At 28.3% G+C, this 12,813-nt stretch overlaps 1 protein-coding gene and 1 long non-coding RNA gene across 4 annotated transcripts in view; one reads left to right on the forward strand and one right to left on the reverse strand.

Annotated features, from left to right (window-relative positions):
* The window catches only part of LOC145964481 (RNA-binding protein fusilli), a 47,476-nt gene that overhangs the window by 10,450 nt on the left and 24,213 nt on the right, over positions 1 to 12,813 (forward strand). The window contains exons 1-2 of one of the 3 annotated variants that reach the window (XM_083087295.1): positions 938 to 1,148; positions 1,219 to 1,635. In XM_083087295.1, the coding sequence (XP_082943421.1) occupies positions 1,468 to 1,635 (168 nt within the window). In that variant the 5' untranslated portion in view covers positions 938 to 1,148; positions 1,219 to 1,467. Of the gene's footprint in view, positions 1 to 937; positions 1,636 to 12,813 lie in introns of those variants that run through there. The other 2 variants (XM_083087305.1, XM_083087313.1) reach the window with 2 other exon arrangements.
* LOC145964546 (uncharacterized) lies at positions 3,469 to 5,686 on the reverse strand. Its single transcript, XR_014436500.1, has 3 exons — positions 5,596 to 5,686; positions 4,617 to 4,792; positions 3,469 to 4,010 (listed from the first exon to the last, which is right to left on the reverse strand). It is a non-coding gene; the product is annotated as an uncharacterized LOC145964546 (long non-coding RNA).

Here is a 12,813-nt window from a genome sequence, read left to right on the forward strand (position 1 = left end):
AAAGAACTCTTTCATAATACAATAAATACAATTTTCTTCCTTCTCTCTCTTTCTCTCTTTATTTCATAATTTAATTATTTTTTCTTGTATAATTTAATTCTTAAATGTTTCATTTATTAAAAATTAAAAATCCAGATATTAGATATTTATTTCATTATTTGATTTATGAGAAATAAAATAATAAATAGATCGTCGATAAAATAATGAATTAAATAGATGTATGATATAAATATATTATTAAATAGATTTATTACTGTCCTATCTCTTCAGGCGCTAAATCGGTTGTGATTCAAATTATAAATAAAAAAATATAAAGTAAAAATTACAAATAGAGAAGTATCAAAGTATATTAAGTGTAAAAGTATACAAAAAAGCACGCATAGCAAGCAATTACAAGTAGTAAATATGTAGTGACATGTATAGTAAATATTTAATTAATTAACAGAAAACAAAGGAAACCAGAATTAACAGCTATTTAAAGAAAAATTAAAAAGTTACTTTCAAGCAATTTATATCAACATTTTTCATCTAAAGTAGAATTTTATTTTATCACAAATCAGTAGCAGCACATCTAAACGATATTTTAGTTTATAGTCCAGTTGTATAAATTGGAGAATGCTTAAGCATATCCTTCCTGATAAAATATTAATCCTCAATTGCGCTTGTGAAAAGCAAGAGAGAAGGAGAGAGTCGTTAACGCGCAACAGGTGTTCTCTTCTCTCTGTCTCTCTCTCTCTCTTTCCCCTCTCCTCTTCCTTTCTCCTCCTTCCTTCTTCCTTTTTCTCCTTATACATCCGAATGTGAAATATTTGTACGTTATTTACGTGAATAGAAATTCCATTAAACAGTAATTCCTTTTTTTCCGCACAAGAATTTTCCTGTAGCGCGCGTAGATATTATCTCTCTCTCCCCCATGCCCCCTCTTTTCGCCCCTCTCTTTCCATAAGACACCAAGCGGGTAAGGGTTTTAGCCAACGGGAGAGGGACTGCGTCGACGCGCAGTCGCCAGGTGAGGCAACGACGACGTGTTCGCCTCGTTACGCTCAGCCGGGGAAACATACGGTTAGTGTTGCATAGAACTTTGCGACTTTCGACAGCGCTCCCGTCTGAGCGTGCGGCCCGAGAAACGGAAGGGGGAAGGAGATACAGTAAGAACTGTAAAGTAGTATCTCTCGAGGGATCGATCTCCGCGGATCGCGGGACCCTAATTTTTCACAGTTGTTCCAGGTGTGCCCCGAGTTAAATCGCCGTTGCCATAACCTCAAACCGCCGCGTCCGCCGTCCCGTGAGAAATATGCCGCGCGTGGTGGATAATCAGTGAATAATCAGTGATAAGGACGTCTCTCGGCATCGAGACGTCGGCGCGAGAGTGTGTGCCAAGTCGAAACGCCAAGAAGAGGAGGAGGAGGAGGAGCAGAAGCAACGAGCCGCTTCGGAGCTGCCAGGTGTGCGACTCCCACGGGAACAATGACGGGGACAAGGACGGGAGGTGATGGCGGAGGAGAAGGAGGCGCGCCGAATATCCTGGTCGCCCTTTACGTCGCGACCGCCGGCCTTCAAGGAAACGCTCTCGGCTCCGACGAGGAGGAGATTACGCTACTCGTTTACGTGCTCATCAACGAGCTACAGAATAAGGTAACACGGAGCGAAGAGAGATGGATAGAGAGACGGAAAGAGGGAGAGGTTGTCCGAGGCGGAAGTGGTTCGCCACGGACGAGTTGATTCGCGACTCGGGATTTATCTTTTTGCTACATCATCGGCATTCGCAATGATACAGCGATCGAGAATTTTATCGCATATTTCAAATAATAAACGCGTATATATTTGAATTTTGAAGGAAGCAAGAGTCAAATATATGCAAAACGTAGAAAGCGTCTGAGAATTAATGATGATATTTTCGTTAATGATGAAACTCCTTACTCAATGTCTAACCTTTTACGTATCTATAATCGCTGTCCAAAATTATAATAAAAAATCTACATAGAAATCGACATAAAAATCTGAAGAATTAATTGCACGTCATTTGGAGTTTAGTTATATAAATTTATAGTTATGTAAGAGTTTAATCATGAATTTTCTTTCTTTGTATGTGTATCTATATCGTAAGGAAAATTGTAATTTGAAAAAGACAACGAAAATCGCTTAGCAGAGCCCATTTAATCGAAATTATGGATTTAAAAACTTTCACGATGATTGCGCATGCGCACTCGTGTTTGATTAAGTACCATGATTAATGAGATTTTCAAAACTTTGCACTCCGGTCTCATCGACATATTGACGCGTTGTAAAAAGCTGCGAGCAACGGATCGTATGCTCGTTTTGATTACATAGGTTCAAAAAAAAGAATAAGCCTAGTCACCTTCCGTAATTTTTTGACACAGAATACGATTTCGATTTGCAAATTGCCTTGTCATAAGTGTGAGAACAGTTGAAGAGTTGGCAAGAAAAGGAGCTATTTTAATATATTTTCTATTTATTATATAGTTATACACGATATTTTATTTTTTCAATTAAAATCAATTATGTTGTTAAGACTTTCAATTATCAAAAGAAATTTGTTGTCAATTAGATAAGATATTGATATTTATATATGAAGTGTTTACTGCGAACAATTGCAATTAGATCATTATGAATCTATGAAATATTTTTCAATATTTTTAATATATTTTCAATATTTAATTATAAATATTTTATTAATTGTTGTCGATATAACAAATTTTCTTTTGAGAGGAATTTCTAACGACATATTTAATTTTGATTACAATAAAGCTTCTCTAACATGCCATATTCCATAGTTATAATATGTCAAAATACGAGAAAAAGTTGAAGGGAAAGTTAAGTATGTTATAAATGATTATTGAAAAAATAAAAAAGATTTTATATTGTATACATATATATGAATGTATTTATTAAATTCACAAATGGGGATGTGAGATATCTGTAAATTAATCAATAATTATTTGCAACATATTTAATGATTTTCCCTAATTAAAATAGCCCTTTCTTATACTTTAACTACAAATTTTTCAAAATTGTTATGTGATAAGCCAGTATGAAGACAAGAATTATATTCAGCATCAAAAAAATTACAGACAAGAAATAATTAGTATTGTTTTTGTGATTAAAAAAAGTTGTTTTGTTGAACTATGTTATCACTGCGTATCGCACTTTCAATCTATCTTGCTCTTAATCACCGCAAGATTTTCATTCAAGGCAAAGCGCTTCATAATAAATCGTTCTTACTATTTCGTTTCTTCTTTATAAAATTAAAATATTAAGAGACTGCAAACCGGGATATTTTTAACTTAAATAAACAGTAAGATTATAAAAAAATTAAATCAAAATGAAGAGAAAAAAATTTCAGTAACGGCGATTTCTGATTTTGAAAATTAGATATTCATTATTTCATGAACAAAAAAAAAAAGATTTATATATTAATTTAAATGTTTTTTTTAAATATCTCCCTTTTTGCCAAGAATTCGAAATTATATACATACAATTATTGCATAATAATTAACTTAGAATCAGAGTAGTCACATATTTGCATACATGCAATCAGATGAATTTTATATCGCGAAATTAAATAAATTAAATAAATTTCGTCCCACGCGATGTCGACAAATTCGTGAAGACGTGTTGCACAAAACTGCATGACTTCTACTCTCACGGAAGCTGGTCTCTTTCATCACGAAACTCATGTCGGTGCATATCGTTGGCTGCCATTGTTTCTCGAATTATCCAGCGGAGGCGGAGCATCGCGCCCTCGGAAGGTCGTCCATTACCTCTAGCTTCGTGTCGCGCATTTACCCGATTATATGCCTGGAACAATGTGCGTTTGCTTTCCTCTTTTAATATATTTTTTTCTCTTCTTTTCCGCTCCTTTGATTTCTGCCGCGCACGTCCCAATTTTTCGATCGATTCTTCGATTATTATTTTTCTCTTATACTAACGTCAGATTATTCGCATTTGTAAATCTTTTCTCACGATTCGCGATTTGTAAATTATTGTACCTACAAAAATAATCTATATTAAATATAAAATAATCAAATATAAATATATATAATTATAAAGCCATCCATCCATGTCCATGTGTATTTTCTTTTTCTTATAATCTCTGTCCATATGTACAGGAAAAATAATAAAAAGAATAATTGAAAAATAATTAGAAGAATAATATTTGCATCGTTTTTTTTAGGAAAAAATATAATTAATGAAGAAGAAGTGAGAGAAATATAAACATATTTTATATAATTTTGTGTTTTTATATTTGTGTGTGTGTATGGGGATTGGATTTTTTTCAGATTGCAAATCATGAATCACAAATACACGCATAATCTAACGTTTATTTTAGATTCATGTTGATTGTCTCTTAAGTATACCCTACACAGCTATTTCATTAGTTAGAGTGGACGCTACTTAAGACAATATTAAGATAGTACTATTTAATTAATGAAATTAACGATTTAAAAAAAAGATAATTTTATAAATTAACAATAATTTTTAAAGATAATTTGAATATTTTCAAAACTTATACGTTCAAAATTATTATATTTTTTCGGTCCACTCGAAGTCTTTTTTAAATTCTTGAATTTGTAGAAGTTTAACTTGATTCTCACGTTTATTTGTATAAAACTTGAAAATTATTTACGTCTACTTCATGTGTAATTCAATGTTGCGTAAAAGTAGCTGCCGTATTTTTTCCTTTCGCCGTTGAGACATCTTCCGCGCAGATTTGCCACATCTTTGTTGTAATCTCTAGCAATCTTGTAATTTCAAACAATGAGAAAGAGCGCTAAAACAGAACGGATAAGTTTAACATAATATTTCACGCTGGTGTCTATTTGTTGCAATCTGGTACATTAAAAACGTTGTATACTTAAAGTTTATTTTTCTCTGTGAGTTCAACATTTTACTGTATATTTTTTATATGGAAATATCTTTCCTCGCTTTTTTTATAATCGAATTTTTGACGTCAATAAATTAATTTATTAATTTATTAATTAAATATATTTTTTATAGAAAATTAGTTTTTTATTTAAATTCAATGGAATATGACAGATATATGTGTGGAAGATATATATATATATATGTAAACTTTTTACAATTTTTTTTTTAATTTGACGCTACGAAAGAAATACATAATAATTATGAAAATAATGTAGAGAATTGAATGTATATAGTTATTTAATTGAATGTGTATAGTTATATGTTTGTATGCAACAGTGTGAAATATTCTTGTTCCTTTCTAGATCGAGAATCGTTAATTTCACAGCGTATGACGTTTTGAGAAATCTAGCACGCAGCGTATGCCCGCATTACGGCAACAGGTGTGCATCTTTATTCCTTATTGCGAATCGCATTTTATATTGAGCATTTGCACGAGCGAATGAACAATGAATGTGAATGTTCGCTGAAGTTCGGGAGATGTGTGCGCCGTAACAATTGTGAACGGAATTTTCATCAGCGTTCTATTTGTATTCGAACCCATTTAAAATCATTATACATATTAAAAAAAAAACGTTCGCAATATAAACGAAAAAAAAAAAAAGAATAAACGATGAAGATGAACATGAATACCCGAAAATTCACACACACATTTGTTGTTTGTTTGTTGTTCTTTCGCTTATATAAACTCATTTTTACACGAATGCGCCCGAGTTCCGTCTGATCGACCGTTTCCTTTTTCCCTCGAGTCACATACCTGCCTGTCTATAATCTCGAATGGTGGCATCTCCCCCTCTCCTGAATGGGGACAACGGCCGCGAGCGAGTAGCGCTTCTCTCGCTGCTTGCGAGGCGCGCTATAAAGAGGAAATTGTAAGATAAGCAACCCGTCGCTGCTGTTGATATCGGTGTTAGATAGCAACCTATGATGTAACGCTCCGCTCGCAGTTCGAAAAATTGCCACCCAGTTTCTTAGAACATTTTTTGCAACTTGCGAAATTGCAGTCTCTAAAGAAAAATTTATTATTTTTTAATTAATTTAAAATATTTAATATTAGATATTTATGGTTATATATGAGATCTATTGTGAAAAAATTGTGAATTAAATCATTGAGGATCTGTCAAATAGTTTTCAATTATGTTCGAATTTAAGCGTTTTTAAAACTGAATTTAAATTTAATGTCAAAATTAGCAAAAATTCAAAATCTATATATAAATTTTTACAAAAATCTAAATTTCTTTGAGTTTTAAATTTATATCAATTTTGTTATTTTCAATTTTTATATTGAACATTCATATTCAATTCATATTCAATAAAAGAGTTTGAACAAACATAATTGAAATCTATTTGGTAGATCCCTAATGATCTAATTCTCAATTTTTTTTCAGTAGATTCTATATAATATTTAATATCTTAAATTCTAATTGACGACAAATTTCTTTTGAAGTTTCAAAAAGTCCTAACAATATATTTAATTTTAATTACAATAAAAGTTCTCCAATATTACATGCTATAATTATAATTTGACAAAATACATTAATAGTCTTCTTTATAATTTTAACTCCAAATTTCTCAATATTATGATGTGATGAAGCAATTTGGAAATCAGAATCATACATCATAAAAGAAATCTACAGGAAGTAATTAGTTTTTTCTTATGTGTTTTTTGTTGAACTATGATATTTAATCTTGAAATTCTTATTAACTTTATACAAATATTTTCTGAGGGTTAAAAATTCTAATAATACATGTATTAAATTTCGAATAAAATAATTTTTTAAATATATTTTAATGCATGCTATATTATAAAATACGTTAAAATTACTTCTTCTCCAATTTCAATTTCAAATTTTCTAAAATTGTGATGTAATAGAGTATTTTAAAAAAGTCAATTATATTTATAATGTTAGAAAAGTTATTCTTTATTTTGGCTTCGAAATAAGATTTATTGTTGAATTGTGATATTCAATCAAATATTCGAAATTACAATTATAAATCACACAATAATTATCAAATAAATATATATATGTAGTACAAATATTAAAATTGTTGTGTACAAATATTAAAATATTTGTTCTAAGATTTCAATTTCTCTGATTTAGTGTATCCAAAACTATTTACTGATATCTAAACTTATCAAATAGATAAAATAGACTAATCTAAATATTCTAATCTAAATGTATCACAAATAAGCTAATTAAACTTATCAGATTAAATTATTGAAAATAAAGTCAAAATTGTTAGCGATTTTGAATTTTTATAAGATATCTTATATGTTAATCTTAAAGATTATAGACAAAATAATTGATTATTAACGAATGAATATTAGTGAACAGCGAATTTAAAAAAGAATTATATTTAATTTGTATTTATATAAAAATTTTAATTATGTTATTAATAATTTCTATATATATATGAAAAAATTTTTTTAAAACTACTATTTATTAAATAATATATAGTGTAAAGGAAAATAAATGGCGTACATGTAATGTGCCCTTTGTAATTTTAATTAAATCGAAAAAATCTATGATTAAATAAAATATTTAATAATTTTAATAAATACTTAACAATTTTAGCATTTTGTAATGTGATAACTTATGATGTGAATATTTTATTCATGTCATGTTGTGTGTGCGTGCGTACGTGTTATTAAAATTCAAAATGAGAGGTTGCCATTTTTTTGGCGAATCACTTCAAACAATCTATCCCTCATATACTTAAAAATTGACAAAATTCATAAGTTTTAAAATGATCCTAATTGTTTTGATAATGTATGTATATGTGTGTGCATATAGTATGTATATACAATTATCTCATAACAATTATTTATACAATATTTAATTATTTATACATATTAGTAATTGTTTATATTTATTATTTATATTTAATTTGATCAAGTCAATTATTCTTTAATTGGCAGTACAGTTTCCTTTAATAACTTTTATAATAAACCTGTATAGTTGAGATGCTTGAATAGATACATTACATTGGCGTCGCAAATTTGCTAGAGCAACTCTCGTGAGAAGCGAAAGGAACTTGTTTATAGCAGCAGCAAGGCTATCTTGAACCTGCCATTTAGGAACACAAAACATGGGATGAATGTATCCATTTATAAATTGAAATCAGATTTAAAAGCGTATCTAGCAATCTAAAAATATATTTGAAATATAATGTACATTCTTTCACATCCAAAAATTTTTACTAAGATAAACTTTTATAATTTCTACTATTTAAATAGCCCAAATATAAATCATATTTGCCAAATTCATATTTTTCTTCATTCCAACATGTGACGTTAGAAAACGCAAGTCAAAGGCATTCAGGATTTTTACAACATTTTTACAACAAACATCATTTAATTATACATGCATGCGTTTTTGCGTGTGCACACGTGGATAAAGGAGCTGAGTCTTATTTTTCGAGCGACGAATGTACGTGATCTTTACATATTCACTTATTAATAGACAGGTCTGAATTTTTCATAAATTATTTTCACACGAATTTCTATTGAACCTTCGGTCTTCGAGAGACTCGTCTGTAACCTTCTGTAACCAACATTTTGCTCGTGTGTATGAATTGCTTTTGCAATTGACTGCCCCGTCTTACGGAAGAAGGGAAAGGAGAGGGGCAGTCCACCATTTTAACTCTTTTCTCTTTTCCCTCCTTCGTTCGCGATGGGTTCTCCCACTCGGTCGAGCCTCAACTATGGTCGCTGCTGCAAATCAAGATTGCACCGACTGCAAACGCCAAGCCACGCAATGAAATATAAAGAACAAGATGCGAGGATCGCAGAATAGACGAGACCATTCATTATAAAGATAGTTAAACCCACATATTTGAGAGAAAATACTAATAATTTAGAGATTGCGAAAAATACTCCTTAATTATTTAGATTACAATTAATCCATAATTAGATAAAAATGACAATTTATATATCAATAATGATAATCTATATCTGTTATTATTTTTATAAGATATATGTAATGTCATGCGCTTGTGTGTAATTGCTTGGACAGTTACATAACATGTGTCATGTCATATTTGCAGTCTCATTTGTTTTTTGTTTCTCGCTGCCTCTCTTGACAGTTAGAAAACGACCTGTTATCTTCTGAAACAGAACTTTAACCCCATCTTCTAACATAATATTCCTCGCTGTGACGTCACGCATTTATAATTTATGAGAACGTTGCGTGTGTACATTTCAGTCGACCTTGTACATACATATACAATGTGTTCCATATAGTTATAATATCTTATTGAAAAAAGCACATTGCCTTTTTGCCTTTTGAACTTCTTCTTTGTTCTTTTTTTTCCTTTTCTAATTGCTTCCTCTGCATAATGTATTATAATTTGAACAGAGTAATAGAATCTAGCAATACAAATAATAGCATTAGTGAAATGCTATCCTATTTATTGAACATTTGTCTTTTCAAAATTTCGCATACAAGCCAAAAATATATTTAATTTAGTCATATATTGTATTATTCGTTTCTTAATAGTATTTAAATATTAGATATATCAATAAACATCACATATACACATTCAAAGCATTTTCTCTTTTCAATTACTGTTTCTTTAAAATTGTAGAAGAGAATTGTAAGTTTTATATTAATATATAAATTGATATATATAAAATTTAGAAATTATTTTGTACAAAATATCCATGCTAGATTATTTTTAATAGGAATGTAGCAAATTTGATGATTAAGAATTTGAAAATTTATTCAATTTGCTTGAAAATAAATCAACTAAATTCATGCATTTTGAAATCTATTTTTATATCTATCTGATTCTCATTTGAGGATTCCAAAAGGATATCTATATTTTTCCTTTTTTGTACGATGCCGTTAGAAGTGAATGCACGTTCTTGCGGTTTTCCGAAAAAAACAATTTATTTTTTTATTTTATTTTATTTTATTTTATTTTATTAGTCCTATGGCATGTGTATATATGAAAGAATCTCTTACGTAACGAAAGCCATTCGAAAAAGCGACTTATATTTATATAATATAGCCGGAGGAAAGAGGGAGAAAGAAAGATTCTTCTCTTTTATATATTACGCCACGATTTTTCATTGACATGCGAAATGATTCGAAGACGTTGATTCGAGCTCACAGCATGATGATAAATCGCCTCTAGTAGATTTACCTTGATCCGTTAACCCCGTACTTCAAAAAACCTGCTTATTAAGTTTCTTGCATAGACACGACATTAGTGTCGCGATTGTACAGAGTTTGAAGCTATAAATATTCTTATTTTTCAAAGGTAAAAAATTGTATTAAATATATAAAAAAATATCCAAATCTGTGTGCAAGTAGAACTTAACAAATTTTTTTAAATAAATAATTATTAGATATTGTTCAAAAATTGTTATTTAAAAGCAAATATTAAAATTAATTCAATTAGGTTGTGTAGTTATGTATCAATTAGTTATGTATCAATTTATAATTGCTTTTAAGCAACTTACGATTTCTTTCTTCACTGTAATTTCTAATTTATTATAATATTTTCTAAATTAAAAGAAAATTAAAAGTAAATTTTCTAAATTGCTTGAAATAGTTTGAAGTAAAAATAAAATTTATAAAAATATAAAATTTAAACATTACAAAATATAAAAATTTGACATATTTGAATCACATAAATAAAACATCGAACGTTTATATTTCTACAAATTCTCGATGTTTTTCTTAATAATTATTTGCATCTTAATTTTATGTATTATATATTGTTATGTGTTATTGTTATATATTGTTATATATTATTATGTATTATACGATCCAGATAAACCACGTTTTTACTTAAGTCCATTTTACCGACGTACATATACATATGTTAAACGTTAGAGAAAGCTATTTAGAGAAAGTTAAAAAAGATTTTGTAAAGAAATATTAACTATTGAATCTAGAATAAGAAATCACAGAATATTTAGCAAAATAGCAAACAGTAATGAAATAATAACTTCATTGAAAGATAAATTTTGTTAAATATACATATGTATATATATAAATTATTAATTACATAATTATACGCGATTTAATATATTATATTATTAAAAATTGTGGAAAAACATTAAAATATAAATTATTTTATCGTTAATATGTAATTTAATTTGTTTAAAATTTATTTATATTTATAATTTTAGTACTAGAAAATAATTTTAGTACTGTATACTAGAAAAATGTATCAAAATAATTGTTCCTGATATAAATGGTTTCGCATTGCGATATCTCGTAACCTCTGAGTTATTAGTTTTGTAATCTTCTTTCCTCTCTAGTAATCACTAAAACAAGATAGCTTATATAATTTATACAGAAATTTATGATTCTCTGGTATTTGATTTTCTATATGTGAAATATGTATATGTAGGGTAAAAAATGTCTTAACATATGAGTTTGTAAGCGGAACATATATTATCGGAACATATATTTTGCGCATGTGCTTTGTTTCTAAATATTTCCGCATTATAAAGATTGTTGATTATTCGAATAACAATAGCACTGTTTCCAAGGAGAATAAAATGTTATCACTTTATTATTTGTTTCTTGAATAACCGATGGTCATCATGCATGAGCATTTAAAAAGGGGAGTGTCGAAATCTGTGCATATACCTTGAAACATGTGTAAATTTATGTATTATTATGTATTATATTTATGTAAATTTATGTATTTAGATATTTCTGGCCTTGTGTATATCCTCTGATTTTACATCAACGTGATTTTAAAATTCAATATTTTGGCCAAAGTGGTCTTAAAATTTAATCTTCTTTTCTTCAAATTTCTGAGTTCGTATAAAAATAATTTTTAAAAATCAGAAACACACATTCAAAAAAAAGGAAACTAATTATCTATGAGCTCTTTAATGAAAATTTTGTATACGGTATTTAAAGAAACACGTATATTATATAAAAATATCTATTTTTACGAGATTTATATGTATATTTTGTTTTATTATCAAATTTATGCATGAAAAATTATAAAATACATTTTTAATACTCGAAGTTTTAAATATATAAGAAAAAGAAAGAGAAATATAATAATATATGCTTAAAATTTATGATAATATAACTTTATGTGTTAATTATATATACATTATTAATCAATTTTTTAATTATATAAGCAATTTATAATTACGAATAAATTAATTTATGAAATTCGAGAATTAATATTTATTATATGTTTTTATATAGGAATTAAATTTTCTGAAAATTTTATCTCAAATAGAAGTAAATGGACAATTTTCTATTTATTCGCCCAATTTCACATAATCTATCTAATATTCTAAGTTCCTTGTTGTGATTGCATCAGAAATTAAATTGATAAAAAAAATTATATTTTAAATCTCTTTTATATTAGCAGCTATATAAGCATTCATGATAGAAATTTAAATAAGAGGTAATTTTGCCATGTAGCGGTAAACAGTATGTATTAAAAAATATATGAGAATATACGAGAACTGGGGGGGGGGGGGGTATAAGAAAGATATAGAAATTGTTTTCAGAATATATTACGGTATATCTATAATTATATTCAGTATATGTATAGAATAATATCATATGCTGTTGTGAATTAGCTTACAGAAACATTCAGAAATTTTTAAAAGCTTTTTTTATAAATTAAGTTAATGACAGATATTTCTATTTAAAGATTATATGTTTTTTTAATCTTAAAACTGAAGGGTAAACCGCTGATCAAAATTATGTACACTAATGCCTACTAATGCCCAATTCCTGGGCATTGCTGCTAAATTTTTTAAATTTAATAATTTAAATTTTAATAAATTTAAAATTATTATTTGGAAAAAAAGACTTAATAATACTTTAATAACGTCCATAATACGCATTAATACTTCAATAAAACCTAATAATGCCC

This window comes from Camponotus vicinus, unplaced genomic scaffold (assembly GCF_025532165.1).
Source record: "Camponotus vicinus isolate PSW18456_S1 unplaced genomic scaffold, iyCamVici1.0 SCAF_1, whole genome shotgun sequence".
Classification (NCBI taxonomy): Eukaryota; Metazoa; Arthropoda; class Insecta; order Hymenoptera; family Formicidae; genus Camponotus; species Camponotus vicinus.